The sequence below is a fragment of the Equus przewalskii genome, chromosome 17, assembly GCF_037783145.1.
Source record: "Equus przewalskii isolate Varuska chromosome 17, EquPr2, whole genome shotgun sequence".
Classification (NCBI taxonomy): Eukaryota; Metazoa; Chordata; class Mammalia; order Perissodactyla; family Equidae; genus Equus; species Equus przewalskii.
Window position 1 is genome coordinate 50,333,608 of NC_091847.1, and position 16,744 is coordinate 50,350,351.

General features: G+C 37.4%; 1 protein-coding gene across 2 annotated transcripts in view; it reads left to right on the top strand.

Moving 5' to 3' along the window:
* CYBRD1 (cytochrome b reductase 1) overlaps positions 1-16,439 on the top strand; it is a 33,466-nt gene extending 17,027 nt beyond the window's left edge. For both annotated transcript variants that reach the window (XM_008527384.2, XM_070580134.1), the window contains 2 exons: positions 12,091-12,245; positions 12,802-16,439. In XM_008527384.2, the coding sequence (XP_008525606.1) occupies positions 12,091-12,245; positions 12,802-13,102 (456 nt within the window). In that variant the 3' untranslated portion in view covers positions 13,103-16,439. The remainder of the gene's footprint in view (positions 1-12,090; positions 12,246-12,801) is intronic.
* The last annotated feature ends 305 nt before the right edge of the window (positions 16,440-16,744 follow it).

The window sequence follows — 16,744 nt, forward strand, 5'->3', positions numbered from 1 at the left end:
CAGCTTGCAAGCTAATTCAGGTTATTGGGAGAATCCAATTCCTTGTGGCTGTAAGACTGAGGTCCCCATTTCCTCACTGGTTGTCAGCTGAGGGTTGTCTTTAGCTCATATAGTCCTCTCTCTGCTCCTTGCACATGGCACCCCCTCCCTCTCAGAGCCAGCAGTGGTGCATTGAATCCGTCTCACTGGCTTGGAATCTCTCTGACTTCTCCTACCTCTTCCTCATCTTTTCTTCCTCCAGCTAGAGAAAGTTCTCTGCTTTTAAAAGGGCTCATGTGATTAGATTGGGCTGCCCATATAATCCAGGATTATCTCTCAGTCATAAGATCTAGAAGCCTAATTACATATGCAAAGTGTCTTTTGCTATGTAACATAACATATTCAAAGTTTCCAGGGATCAGGGCATGGACATCTTGCGGGTGGAGGAGCGTGATTCAGCCTACCACAACTATAAATAAAAATTAGAAGAAGTTATAAATGAAATGCAAAGCTGGTTCTTTAGAAAACTAAAATAAAATAGATAAACCATTTCAAACCTGATTGAGGAAAAAACAGCATTCAGAATGAGAAAGAAATATAATCATAGGCACAGGTAATATTTTAAAATTAAGATGTTATTAAATTTTAATATATGGTAATATACTTAAAAATCTTAAAGAAAGAAAAAAGGATTATTTTCATACCAAATATAAACTACCAAATTTGATCCAAAGAAGAATCAGAAAACCTAAACAGACCAATAACATTAGAAGAAATTTGTAAGGTCATTTGAAACCTATGACTGAAAAAAGGCATGAGGTCCAGGTTGTTTTGTACCTTCAACCTTCAAGGAACAGATCCTTTAGACTATTCCAATACACTGGGAGAAAACAAACTCTTCTTAAAGGTGGCCCATTGTGCACTATATACTTCCACATCTAAAGTGATAGTTCTGATGATAAACACCTTTACCAAGATCCAACAGCAAACATCAGCTTAAACTGTGAAATACTAAAAACATTTCCATTAAAATAATAATAAAGACATTGACGCTTACTATCATAGTCATTCAACTTTGTTTTAGAGGTTTTAGCTAATATATGAGATAATGAAAAACATCTGTATAAATAACAGAGACTTTGTGACTCTTTTTTTCTGTTTAGAGATCATAAAATGTATGTCTAGAAACCCAGGAGATGACTAGAAGTAATAAGAGAGTTGGAAACGTGGCTGGATATAGAATAGCCACATATAATTCAATAAATTTTGCCTATACTAGAAATAACCACTTGGAATAAAAGTAGAGTCTATTTATAATATGGATAAAAAAACTACAAAATACTTGGAAATAAATTAAACAATGAAAATATAAGATCTATGTGTAGGATATGTAAAATACTATAAGAACAGAAAACATGGTATGATTAGAAAGATACCGTGTTACTGAAAGAGGAAAATTAATATAAAAATATCTTTCCCTCTCCAACTAATATTTATGATTAATATAATTTTAATTTTAAGCCCAATGGGAGTCTTAAACTTTATGCAGAAGAGCAAATATCCTAGGATAACCAAGAAAATTTTGAAAATTTGAAAATTTTGAAAAAGAAGTGAAGGAAGACTTGCCCTATTCAAAACAAGTTATTAACACAGGAATAAACAAAATACATTCATGGAAAGAACAGAGAGGACAGAAACAGTCCAAGTGTGTATGAGAGCTTATTCTGTGACACAGTGGTATTTGAATTTAGTGGGGAAAGAATGCTTATTTAATAAATGTTACCATCATAGTTGGCTATCTGTTTGGAAGAAACCAACCAAGCAAAAATACTGTGCATCACACAAAAGAAAACCAAAAGATTCCAGATAGAGTAAAGGCCTAAATATTTAAAAAAAAAAAAAAAAGCCAAAGAAAAGAGAAAAATAAAGTTAGGAAGTATATAATCTGTTTAATCTGAGGTAGGGGAATCCATAAGGTTGACAAGAAATCCAGAAGCTATAAGGAGAAGAAAGACATATTTGACTACATAAAAATTTTTAAAATTATATGTGACAAAAGATAATCAAAATCAACAGAACTGCACAAAGAAATATAGGGAGTAACCGTGTCCTGTGTTAAGGGTTGATGTGTTCCATATACAAAACAACTCCTAATGATGCGGGCTCGGTGAGCCAAGGAGTCGAAAGAAAGATTTCTTGGACTCTCACGATCTGGCAGTAGTGCTCTTTTATTTAGAGAATAGTGCAGCATGGGGACAGGACCCATGGGCAGTCAGAGCTTCTGCTGCTGCCGCTTCTGCTGCTGCCGCTGCTTCTGCTGCCCTCGCTGGCATGGGGACAGGACCCATGGGCAGGCAGAGCTGGTGCGTGGGGACAAGACCCACGGCCAGTCAGAGCTCCTGCTGCTGCCCCGAGTTGAGGGTTAGGGCTAAATTTAAGGCATAGGTATATGATTCATCTCTTTACAAGACAAAGGAAAGAACATGAAAAAAAAGTTAAAATGGTATCAGTGCAGGTGGGGTCTGGTCATTGAGTGATCCCATGACTTTTAGACAAGAATCAAATCGGATTAAGTAAAGGTTAGAAAGGTTAGACGCCACCACCCTAAACCAGTTACATGAGATTGCCAGACAGCAACCAGCTTAAGTTCTTGCCTTCCCCATTAAGAGCTTCTAGAGATAAGACCATTCCCCCTTCTTCCTGGCACAGAGAGGGAGGCATCTTCACAGATAGAGGTTTCCCTTAGAAATGTAAATGTTTCCCAACAAAGGGGCAAACAAATTCCACTCCTTGGAGCCTGAATCTCATCTGTAGTTTTAAAACTAACCAGCCTAAAAATCCTCATCATAAGCCATTTTAAAATTAAGCAGCCTAAAAATCCTCATCATAAGCCATTTTAAAATTAAGCAGCCTAAAAATCCTCATCACTAAGATTTAATAATAAAAAGGCAACCTCATAGAAAAATGAATAGAAGGTTTCAACAGGCAGTTCAAAGAAGAAAAAATTAAATCACCAATAAGCATATGATAAAATGTCCCACCTCACTAACATTAAGGAAATGTAAATTAAAATAACAATAAAATACCATTTCCTCCCGTAAGACTGACAGAACAAGGAGATGTGATGTCTGTTGCTGGCGTGGACGTGATTTAGAGGGTCCTCCCTTATGCTGCTGGTGGAAACGTGAACTGTTACCAAATTTTAGGGAAGTAGTTTGTTAATATCTATTGATTTTTTAAAATATGCTTACCCTTTAACCTAGCCATCCCACATTTTAGGAGAGCAGAAATAAAATGCCATACTTCACATAAGAGACTCTAGAAAGAATTTTTAGTGCAGCATTGTTTGTGCAGGCAGGAAATGGGAAGCACCCTAAATGTCCATCAATAAGAGAATAATTTGTGGTAAACCCATGTCAGATATTATACAGCGATTACGAAGAATGTTGCTGTGTCTACTGACCAAGAGTGAAATCATGATATGTTCTTCAGTATAAAAAGTACTAAAGAGTAATGTGCATAGTAAAATGTCATTTGGGGGGAAAAAAAGAGAAAGAAAGAAAGGAAAAAAAGAGTATGTGTGTAGATGTGTAAAGAAAGGTATGGGAAACTATACCAAACTTCTACCATTGTGGGAGTGAGTGGGATTGGTTGAGGGGTTATAAATTTTAAAGTATATCTTGTTTGATTTGCTTGAACATGTGGCTCTCTTAAATATAAGCAAGTCACATGTTACATAAAATATCATAATTTTTAAAACTAAGTGAAGGATGTCCCCTTACCACAGGTTGTAAATACTCATGTCATACTTGGTGCCTTCTGGTTGTCACATTCATGAACCAGGTGAACAGATTCCCATCCCTATTCTGGGAAAGATGACTGCATTCCAGCTTTATTCCTTTGTTGCCTAAAAGCCATTTTTACGTGATTTGCATTGCTTCTCCATAGCAGTGATAGAACAGATTACTCAGGTGTGCTCAAGAAGAAATTAAATGAAAGAACTTTTTGTTTCCCACTGGAAGGAAAAAATGCTAAGCTCGTTTTCCTCACTTTTGATAGGAGCTAAGCTCCTTCCTTATTATGAGTTAAAAAGATTCCTGCCTCCATACTCTTAGTTGCAAAAATTCATGAGCCACAAAAATACACTTTGACAGAGATGTACTTCTGTCAGATTTCTTAAGTTAAAAGTAAAAAGGGGAAGCGGTTTCTATTTCTGCATCAGGCCGAATTCTCTGTAAGTGGAGGTTCTTGGAGCTGCCTCTCATGGTTGGAGAACAGGAAGTTCTCCCTCTCTCTCGGAGCACTCCCTGCTTGCCACTCCCTTGTGCAGCCACAGCTGGTGTGCACTTCAATCACAAAGTATAGTTGCGTGCAGACCATTCATCCCAGTTTGTCAGGTCAGTTTGCACTCCCCTCACGTCCAGCTCAAGAAACAAACCTACCAGAGTATGAAGAGTGTGGGAGAGATTGTTAAGATCAGATCTTCTCACCTTAACACTGTTGGTGTTTGGTTTAGCCACTGTGTGTAAAACCAAGATTTACCTGCCAAATGAAGCCAGTGTTCAGCTTGTTTCAGTAAATAAAAGAAGGAGGGAAGGAGGGAAGCAAGCAACAAAACAACAGAACCAAAAAACACTGAAAGTTCTTCCCCCTTCCTCATGTTCATCCGTGGATCATAAAGCATTTCAAGTGTAGAATTCTTTCCTACTTGTAAGATCGAGCCTCTGGGGCATTTTAAAAAAATAAAATATGTATATAGAAGTTATGAATCATAATGAGATTAACTCCTATGATTCCACCATCAACCTAATTTAGGAAACAGAACGCCTACCTACCCCCACCTTGATCCCACAGTTGTACCTATCCCAACCCATAGAGGCAACCATTCTCTGAAAGTTTTTTTCTCATTCCTGTTTTTCTTTATAATTTTACCATATACGGTGAATCTCCAGACAATATATTGTTTAGTTTTGCTTTTTCACTTTTTAAAAAACAATCTCATAATATATGTATTCTATTGCAACTTTTACAAATTCTATTGCACCTTTTTTTTTCCTTCTACTGATTCAACTATATTGATTCCTCTAGCTGCAGTTCATTCATTTTTACTTTTGTATTCCATTGTCTAAATATACCACAAGTTTATTTATTTGTTCTCCTGCTATTAGATGTTTGGGCTATTTTCAATTGTTTTGTTATGAACAATGCTGCATTGAACCTTCATAACACATCTCCTTGTCCTCATAGGTTTCTCTGGGCTTATACTTGGGAGTGGAATTAGATGCTCAGCCTAAAAAACTAATGCCAAATTGTTTTCCAAAGTGGTTGACCCCAATTATGTTCCTGCCAGCAGCATATGAGTTCCCATATGCCGCATCCTTGCCAACATGCATCCTCTTCAAACTTTTTAATTATTGCCAAACAGAGGGTCTAAACTGATGTCTTCTTCTTGTTTTAATGTTTGTTTCACTGATTACTCACATTTCCTTTCCAAGAAATATCTGTTTCTGTCTTTCGTCCATTTAAGAAATGAGTTTTTCTTTTCCTTAAAGATTTGTGGGAGTTCTGTGTCAGATTCCTTTTCATTTATATGTGTTGCGTCTATCTTCCAGTTTGAGGCTTGTATTTTCTCACGTTTGTTACTATTTTTTGATAAATAGGAATTCTCAATTTTAATATAACAAATTAATCATCTTTTCCTTTAAGGTGTTATTTTTTGTTTTGTTTTGGTGACTTATTTATGAAACCCTTCCCTTCCTGGGGTCAAAACAAACCGGCCTCTCAGGTTCTATTTTAGACCTGCTGGATCAGAACCTCTGGGGGTTGGGTCCCAGCAATATGTGCTTTCCCAGGCCCCTCAGGTGATTCAGATGCCACTAATGTTGGACAACAATTGTCCTAAGGAAAAAGCCTGTGAACGGCCAGGAGGTTACATTAGAGTAATGTTAATGAAAATCTTAGTTTCTCTTATGTTTTCTATTAAGAGTATTAAAGTTTTTGTCTTTGATATTTAAGTAGTTAATTCATCTGGAATTAACTTTAGTGTATGATGTGATGTTGTGGTCCAGGTTCATTTTTTTCCATCTGGATAAACTGTTTCCCCAGCATCATTCATTGAATTAAACCTCACCTTGACACTTAACTGCAATGCCAATTTTGTCATGTATCTTTTCCGCTGCATCCTAGCCAGTGCAGTATAGAATTGAAGAGTATTCAAGTATTGAAGTATATAGACGTGTTTAGAAGTATTTACAAAGTACGGAGTCGAAGTAGAGGTAGGAATCCTTGGTTTGTTCTTATTTTAAAGAGAATGCTGCGAATATTTTACTATCAAGTACAAATGTTTCACATTTCTTCCTATTCCAGTTTGTGAGAACGTTTTGTTTTTCTTTTAAAATCATGAATGGATGTACAGTTTTATTGAATACTTTTTCTGTGTCTGTTGAGATGAATATGTTTTTCCTTCTTTAATCTGTTAATATAGTTAATTAGATCTATAGATTTTCTAATATTGAACTTGGATGAATTAAAAACATTTTTAATTGTCTCAAGATTCTCTTTTGCTCTCTGAAATAACCAAATTCTTATATTCTTATGTTTTATTTGTGTGCTAAGTAGGCTTCTCAGAAATGTCGTTTCACAACTTCATGACTTTTGTTTGGCAGGAGAAAATTTGGCCACTGGCTTCTCTTCCTTGCTCAGATCCAGGGAGTAGGCAGCATTTAAGAACACAGGACTTGCAATCAGGGTGACCTCAGTTTGAATTGGGTTCATCTGTTTGTAGCTGGTGACCTTGGACAAGTTACTGAACTTTTCTGGACTTAGTTTGCTCACCTATAAATTAAGGCTTTTGATGCACTCTTCACAACATCATAAGAATCAAAGCCAAATATTATATGGAAAGGCTCAGCCTAGGCCTTAGGATACTGGAATGACACAAACCAGCTGTTGTTACTAGGAGTGTACATCTTGTGGTAGTCTCTTTTATGACCTGAAGATGGCATTTTTCATTTCTACTATAGATCATAGGCACCTTCATGGTTGAGAACATGCATTTTATGTCAGTGAAATTTTGTTCGTGAATCTATCCATTTATTCAACAGAGTTAAATACTTATTATGTGTCAGATTCCTTGCTAGGCTGTGGGGAATACATTGTTCCACAAGACAAGCATGGGCCCAAAGAGGCATGCTCTCTGCCCTCATGAAGCTCACAGCGGGAGACAGGTCATTGAGTATTTGATGGTGGGTGGGCATGGAGTGTTATGGGAGAGCTTTCATATGATGGAGGGGATAAAGGAGGTCAGACAAAAACCTGAAGTCATGAGCTTAATGGTGAAAGGGGAGAGAGTATTCTAGGTGGATGGAATAATATGTGGGTGAAAGTTTCCTTTATTTGAGGAACAGAAAGGAGGACAGGATACCCAGAGAGTGGTATGGAAAATGAATTGGAGGCTGGACAGAAGTAAATATAGGGAGACTAGCTTGAAGGTGTTTACAGAGATGCAGATGAGAAATGATGGTGGCCTGGAGGAGTAGCAGTAGCAGTGAGCAAAGTGGATAGTTTCTAAAGACATTTAGGAGGTAGAATTAATGGGATTTGAAAAGTCAGTGATATAAGAGATGAGAGAGAGCCACTTGCAGGCTCGAGCAAGTGGGTGGAGGAGAAAGGGAACATTAGAGAGGAGGGGGTTTGAGGAGTGTCAGCTGCTACTGAGAAGTCAAGGAAAATAAGCTCTAGAAACTGTGCATTGGATTTAGTGACCTGGAAGTCACTGGTGACTGCGGAGAGCAGTTTCCTTGGAGGACAGAAGCCAGATTTCATTGAATTGAAGAGGGAGTGGAAGGTGAGAAAATAGACAACTGAGCCAAGAGGTTTGGGTAGGATGGGGAAGAGAGAAAGAAGATGGTAACTGGACAAAGATGGGAGGCAAGGCAGGTGTTTGGGTACTTTCTGTTGTTTGTTTTAACTTCTTTTCATTGATAGAATCTTGGGCATGTTTAAAATGCTCACAGGATAGCACCAGTAGAGAAGGAGAGGTTGCAGTAATCTATAGCTAGGTCTTTAGAAACAGGTTGCAGAGAACAGCTAGAAAATTGGAGGACTCCAACTCCATTGTAATTGAAGAAAGGAAGGAAGTGTTGGCTTGGGATGATTTTTTGGTGTGTTGGCTCTTCTCTGAAGTTGCCTCTGTTTTTTGCATGAGGTGGTGCTAAGATCATCTGCCAGTAGTCAAGAGGTACATGGGAGAGTCAGAAGTTTGAGGATGGGGGAGCACACAGGACCAGTTGATAAATCAGACAATAGAAGGATTGTTGAGCAATGTGGAAGTGCTCATAACTGTGATGAATTTATAGTGATGCTAGTTTCCTTGAGTGTGTGATTTACTTCAGTGGTACCTAGCAGACCAGGGGTAGTCCTGAAGATGGCTGAGCCAGGGTTGGGGTATTGCCAGGTGGACGTGATGAAAGACAATGCAGCAAAGAGATGTAGGATATTGACAGGAGACTTAGTACTCAATTTGAATGTCTGTCATCCCTCTTTAGGAAAAAACTATGGACATATTCTAGTTGGTGCTGATTAGATTTTTTTTTACCCCAGAAGAAAAGCGCTGTTATGGTTGAAGAATGCAACTTGGAAATGACCTAAGACAGAGCTCCTTAAAGTGTGGTCCCTAGAATAGCAGCATTAGCATCACAAGGGAAATTAGAGATACAGCTTCTCAGGTTCCCCCCCAGACCTACTGAATCAGAAACTCTGCACATGGGGCCCAGCAATCTGTGCTTTAAACGAAGGAATGAGTGAGTGTGTATAGAAAATAGAAGAAAGATGAAGAGGAACTGGGAGGAGCCTCCAAATAATAATCTGTAAATCATTTGATGGCTCATTAAATCTACCTCTACACTTAAAAAAAAGCAAATCAGGGGCCCACCCAGTGGCACAGTGATTGTTCATGTGCTCCGCTTTTGCCGCCTGAGGTTTGCGGGTTCGGATCCTGGGTGCAAACCTACACACCACTCATCAAGCCATGCTGTGGCAGCATCCCACATACAAAAAATTGAGGACGACTGACACAGATGTTAGCTTGTGGACAGTCTTCCTCAAGCAAAAAAGAGGAAGATTGGCAACAGATGTTAGCACAGGGCCAATCTTCCTGGCCAAAAAAACAAGCTAATTATACCTTATACAAAGGCTAGCTAGGTAGATGTTTCCTGGTTTCATTAATGACCTTTGCAAATAAAAGCTTTTGTTATGTCTAAAGGTTTACACATATCTTTTTTTTAAAAACTCATTTGTTTCATAAAGTGAGATAAAACTGGCATAGTAAAATACACTTGTATCTTTAAAGGACAGTAATAATTAACTGAGAAAAGCCCAGTTATTTAAAGACAGAAACTTTAAAAGTAAACTTTCATTGTCTATTTTTAATTATAAATGTAATGTACATTAATTTAAAAATTTATAAAATACAGAAAATATAAAGAAAAAATAAAAATCACTGATCAAGCCATAATCTAGAGATATCATTCTATTTTGGTTTATTTCCTTTAGGCTTTTATTATGCCTTTGAATATATATGCATATTTAATTTATATATATAATTTAATATATATATTTCATTTTTAAGCATAATTAGATCATACTACATGTTTTCAGCAGAGCTTCTAGACTGAGATAGACTAGGAAGAAGGACGTAGCCACCGAGTTGTGGAAAATTGGCCTTGAAAACCCTATGAATAGCAGCGGAATGTTGTCTGATACAGAGCTGGAAGGCGAGAGGACGGCGCAAAAAGATTGGGCAGAGTTTGCTCTGCTGTGCACAGGGTTGCTAGGAATCAGAACTGACTTGAAAGCACTAACAACAAACTACATTTTCACTTTCATATCTAAATAACTTTTTATGAGATTTTATTTTTCTTTAGCTCTCGTAGGAACTCCATTGGGATGAAGAACAGCCATCTGTAGATGATGGTTCCTAAACACTGGAGCACTTTATTTGCACATAGTTGGCACTTAATAAGTGACTGTAGACTGAGGGTATTGGGAGATTCCACTGTCTTGACTTTTAGGGGTTTTCCAGACTGCAGTTAACCCTATTCTGAACTAATTTGAGTGAATCAAAAGCAGTGGTCTTCAAACTTCAACAGGCATAAGAATCGCCAGGCATTCTGTTAAAATGCAGATTCCTGAGCCCTCCTTCCAGAAATTCTGATTTAGCAGATCTGGATGTGGCCCAGGGATATCTTTAAACACCTTACGTGTTTCTGATGCAGGTCTTCTGTGAACTACACTTTAAGAACCACCGATTTAAAGGGACAAAGGGATTTTGTAACTTTCAGTCCACTAAGTTTTAAGTTACCATATTCACTTGTAAGATGGTAAGGCTAAAATGGCTAAAAGGAAATAAAGAATAATTATTATAAATTATAAGTCTTTATAAATTATAAATTGGCATAATTTGGAATACTTTCAATCAAAGTTAAGCATTCTACAATTTTTATCCTTTCCTTTTAAAAGTAATTTTTTTTGTTGATAAAAAATTTTTTTAATGGTGAAAGCGAGATTTAATGGCTTGGGGTCCCATAAACAAATTTCTGACATCCCATCTGCTTAGATCATTGAGCTCTACAGGATTACAAGAGACACACATGATAAATCCTGAAAGAAATGAGAGGAAACAGTAAGAATCTCAGGAATGAAAAGAGGCAGGAGAACAGGAATATGCAAAATGTAGGTTTTTGTGAGCAAGTCACAGACAAGATATGGTGATTTGCTCACAGAAATATATTTGTGCAAAATCCTTGACAGTCACTAACTGGAGCCACATTTTCACATAGAAAGCACAACCTGTACATCAGGAAGCTTGCCCTTGGATATTAATAGAATCACCAGAGTTCACAGAAGGAGAATTAGGAACATTCTGAACCACCAGGGGGGAACCCTCTGAACCATTTCTAGTATATCCAGGCATTTGTGGTATTAAGTAGACAATAAAATGTAAGCCAGCCTATCAAATGCATTTCTGGTTACTTTCCATTCATTGCCATTGCCTGTAAGGTGATTCTAAATGTATTTTAGGGCCTCAGACCCCTTCTGCCTTTATCCTTCTGGCATCCCATCCCTGATTAGTCCTTAGATCTCAATCAGGAAAGATGAACAGTGATGTTCGTGTTTTCTCCCATTCTCCTCTCTTCTCATAGCTGTTTTGTTAGGGTGGTAGATCCTAAATAGGTCCCTGAAAAACTTGGTAACTCAGTGGCCACCAAGTCATCTTTATTTTCTCGAGGAGAAGAGGATACTTAACAGGCAGGGAGTGTGGGGCAACAAAACAAAAGTGAAAGTGTTAACAGATTTCAGTTTACATGGGAATCTCACTGGCTTCTCTGCAGAGAAGTATCCCACTAGGAATTTAATTATCGAGGGAATGGAGATTACTTTTCTGCAGAACTCATCTCTTCCTTACAAAACAAAATTATCAACGTCTTTCCGCATAGTTTTTTAGGTTGCCCTGACTTAATGTGTCCTATTGTATTTGGTTGTAGTGACTTAAAAACCTTTTACTTCCCTTTTTACCTGGAATCCTTCAGGAAACTGATGAAAACAAACAAGTACTAGAATGTTCACTGTAGCCTTGTTAGTGATAGCAAAAAACTGGAAACAAGAAACGTCCATAAATAGAGAAGTGCATAAATATGTTACATCTTTAAAATAGAACGTTAGCCATTAAAATGAATAAACTAGAAAAACGTGTTGATAAGAAAAGATCTCCAAGATATACTAAGGGCAAAAAGCAAGATACCTAACAAATGTGGATAGTAAGATCCCATTTATACTTTAAAAAATTCTCTCTCTCTATACACACACACAACACACACACCCACACACGTGCTTGTATAGGCATAGAAATTTTCCGGAAGGACATTGGAGAGAGTGATAATGGTGTTACCTTTGAGTGGTGGAACTGGAGTGGGGAAATTTACTTTTCGCTTTCTGCCTTTGTTTCTACGTGAAAAGTTTTCTCATTTTGCACATATTGTTTTTATAATAATAATTTCAAAGTTAGCTAAAACTTAAAATTAAATGATAACCTTTGCACTTTTTGATGTTTAGCTTCTCCTAGGTTTTTTCATCTTTCTGCTTCCTTGGGCTCCACTTTCTCTCCGAGCACTTGTCATGCCCATTCACGTTTACTCTGGCCTTCTCATCTTTGGAACAGTGATTGCAACAGCACTCACGGGAGTGACCGAGAAACTGATTTTTGCCCTGTAAGTTGCAGTTTTCCTAACTGTAATACTTAAGCTATAAAATGTTAAATACCTGTTTGTTGAGAAAATGTAATATAAATGTAACAATTTTTTTAATGTTAAAAATAGAAAGTTTTTAAAACATTTTTTAAAAATTTATTTTATTATATATAACAAAATATTACTAAAAGCTTAGAAGAAGGACCAAAATGTCCAACAAATTGTACCACTCTTACAAAATAACTATTGAATTTATGCATGCCTTTTTAATCTTTTTGATGTACATGTTTATTGTAATTATAGTTTACATCTACTTCTGTATCATCCTTTTTAAAATTTTTAAGTGATACAGGTGTTTCAGATGCTATATTATTTTCATACTTATGAATTTAACAATTTCATACTATTCCATTGAGTGAATTATAGGATAACTTAAATTTCTTCTTAAGATCAAGCTTTAAGGGAATTTACATTGAAGCTGTACCAGTATGCCTTTTGAGCAGATGAATTCAAGACTGTTTGCATGTTGCTGTATCACCCTATTTGTAACTGAACACGCTCTTTCTTTTTTTTGTAGGAAAGATCCTGCATACCATTCATTCCCACCAGAAGGTGTTTTCACAAACACCCTTGGCCTTCTGATTCTGCTGTTTGGGGCTCTCATTTTTTGGATAGTCACCAGGCCACAATGGAAACGTCCTAATGAACCAAATTCTATCCTTCTTCAGCCAAAGGGAGGTACTACAGAGGGATTGGAAGGCTCCATGGCAATAAACGTTGGCAACGTGGACAAATCAGATTCAGAGTTAAACAACGAAGGCTCAGCCAGGAAGAGAAACTTCACCCTTGATGAGGCTGGACAGAGATCCACCATGTAAAATGTTGTAGAGGTGTAACCATATAACTTTGCTTTTAAAAACTAGCTCTACAGTTTAGCTTTTCCTATTTAGCCATAAGATGATTGAGCTCCAAAGAGTCAATATTTATTTTAATCATAAAGTAGGATTTCTTGAGAGTCTGTATTGATTGAAGCCTGTGAGCTTACCTGAATTGGAAAGGAGATGATCAATATAAATAACAGCAGAAATAAACTGTGGTTATGTTACCACTTCCTTGTTGAGGACCAAGGCGTTTAGCACAGAGCCTTGCATAGAATAGATGCTCAAAATGTGTCTATTGGTTAGTAGATTTGATAGACTGCCAGCATCCCTGGGCTCTTATCACGCAGTCATTTCCTGTTAATTCTGGGATCCCAGTGATTTCAGGAGTAGGTGGAATCAGTTCTAAAGTTTTAGAATCAGATCTTGAATATCTGGGACAGGGTTTATGCTACACAGATATCATGAGTAGACAACAGAAAAAGTTTTAGGAAAATAACTGGTTCTCTTCTCCCTGCTCCTGCCCTCTGCTCCCTCCCCAGCTGGTTTGGGCTCAGACTGGCCCTGGAGACCAGGGTTTATATTAGTGTATTTTGGAGCAGGGACTGGTCTGTAGGTACCTGAAGAGATATTCTCTAGTTAGACCTGGAAGTTTTCCAAAACTCAACTTAGTCCCAAGCCTTCCCCAGAGTTTAGTGTACTTTATGATCCAGATTCCCAACCTAATGAGAATGAGAATATGCCTGAATGCTTAAACAGCAATAAACTGCTCTGTAAACCTCAAGGAGCATTTTCCCCCCAAGTTTCTGTTTTTATTTTAAAAAGTACTTACATGGCACTTACTATGTCCAAGACACTATTCTAAGCACTTTATAAATATTAGCTCGTTCAATCCCCAGATAAACCTTATGAAGTAGGTACTATTATTATCTCCATTTTACAGATGAGAGATCTCCATCTGGAAGAGGTTAGTAGCTTGCCCCAAGCTCATGAGTGGTGGAACTGAAATTCAAAACCTGGCAGCCTGGTTCCTCAGTCTGCGATCCCAACCACTTCACTATGCAATTTTTTTTTGTTTTATGCTAATTTGCACCTACTTTGATGCACCCCTGGATAAATCTCAATTGCTGGAGTGCAGTGGAGTTGTTAAAGTTTACCTTCTGGCTCTCCTTTTCAAGGCAGATTTCCCAAATAACCAAGGAAAAGGGCCCACCCATGCCTGGAAATAGATCGTGGGTACCCTGCCACTGCCAACTAGCCATGGCCTACTGTGATGCCCCTTGGATCTTAAAATTCTGTCTTGGTGACAAAGAAAGGTTCAGGCAAGAACATCTATAGCTTTCAAGATTAATCAGTTGCAATTTTTGTTCTTGAGGATCTTAGCTGCTGATTAGCTTTGGGTTTGAAGATTGGAGAGACTTACGTCATGGTTGCTCTTCCCCGGGGTAACAGCTGGGGTCCTTCCTAATTTTGTTGGAATTTTAGTGGATATCTTGGGTTCTCAGTAGTGAATTGAGACTCAGAAGTGACACGTTTGTGCATAGAGCTCTCTGTCTAAGCTCTGGGCTGACTTAAAACCTAAAGTAGTGCTTATGCTGAAATGATGCTTTCTCATTTTGGTATTGTTTTTTGGTTTCCCTGCAATTTTAAACTGGAGCATTTTAATGTGGATAAAACATTACAGTTTATACCAGATACCTTTAACATTTTTGGTGCTTAATGGATTTCCTTTTAGGTAACTAATAATTGCTGCCATAGACTGGATATAAGCTACACTCCATCACATTCTTTAAGCTTCACAGATAACCATTCAAGATTCGCTCCCTGCAAGTTTTTTTCTTGTTTAATTAATTCTGTTTCTGAAGTTGGTGATGGTGTCAGAAGGATCCCCAGCGCCCAACCCAATGCCTGGCACATAGTGGGCACAATGAAATTCAATCTGAGTAGAGCATGCTGCAGTTTTGGTGCTAGGTGGAAGGAGTAATTGCATTGTCACTCATAAACATCTTTTGATAAATGGATGTTTCATTACATAAAGGTGCACAAAATTCTAGTCTTTTGGGGGGAGAGGTTAGTGACAGCCCCAAGAATCGAAGCTGCCATTCCATTTTCTATAGGCCAAGAAAGAGGTTATCAGTGAAAAGAATTATGGATTTGGCACTCAAATAATCTGCTCCATTGCAAAGTACTCAAGCACCCCTCCTCTCAGCCCTTTATTTCCTCTCTCCTGTGGGCTAATATGAGGGTAATCTTACAGGTATTATAGGAACTTCTCTTCTTTCTTTCTCAGCCTTTATGAAAACAATGCATAGTAAAAATATCTAGAAAACCTTTCTGTTTGAGAGTCTTTTAATGGGCTTTTTATTATAATGATAATTGTACCTTTATCTTTCAAAAGCTGGTATTTTCTACAGAAAGCTTCTCCCCAAAAAATATCTCATTAAAAAGCCCACAAAAAGAATAGGGGGGGAAGAAAGCCTTAGGTATCAATTCCAAAACCAAGATTGAAATCTCCCCAAATAATTATAGCTTATATCTTCTGCAGAGATAGTCTGGCTTGGCTTACCCCATAATCTAATTTCAGAAAAAATAGCTTTATTTTAACACTCATCTAAATCAACACTAAAGCCTTTTCTCTCAAAGGGCTTATTGAGAAACTCAAATGAATATACTTTTGCATTAATATTATCAAAAGTGTATAGCTTCCTGTGCTCCTGTGTCAGACTGAATCCATTTCCCAAAGTACTTTCCTTTCCTTGTGTGGTTTCCTCTAAGCTGTTGATTAGAAATAGCATGTAAGACCTTACAGTCAAATGACAGAGGAGGCCAATGCACTTTTTAAGGAATACTGACAAGTGGTTTCTGTTCTCCAAAGGACAAAATAAAGAGGATGTCTTGTTTTCAATTAGGCTCTTTTCCCTGCTGAGTTGGAAATTCTAGTGCAAAACCAGCTGACCACAGCTGCCAAATCTAAGAGAGCAAAGGAAGGAGTAAAGCTTTATGTTAACTTTAATGCCATATGATAGAATTTTTATCTTGACATGTCCTTTTTTAGATAAGTACAACAGAAAGCTTTAACAGCTATGTCTTAGAGCTAAACATAAGAAAGTATAGAAGAAGGAAAACTATAGAAAGTATAGAAGAAACTTTGTTTCCTACAAAGTACCTGAAAAGTTTAAGTGGAAAAGATTTCTTTGTTTAAATTTATCTTTTTATCTCAGCACATTTATGGAAAAATATTAAATAGCCTGAATATTTTATAATTTTGTAGGAAAAAAATGCATCTATTTTTTCTTGACTTGTTTTTATATAGTAATAAAAGTTATTTTGGAAGCTATTTGTGTGTGTGTGTTATCAATTTTTCCAGGCTGGAAGGTGTAGGCATTCTTCCAAAAGTTTATTTCCCATGATTTTTTGTGTTTGTTTTTCAATGGGAGATTTTTTTTTCCCCTCGGTAAGGAAGATTGGCCCTGAGCTAACCTCTGTGTCAGTCTTCATCTATTTTGTATGTGGGACGCCACCACAGCATGGCTTGATGAGAGTGTGTAGGTCTGCACCTTGGATCTGGGCCACCAAAGTGGAGCATGTGAACTTAACCACTATGCCCCCACCCGGCCCTGGGAAATTTTTCTTTTTTAAGTT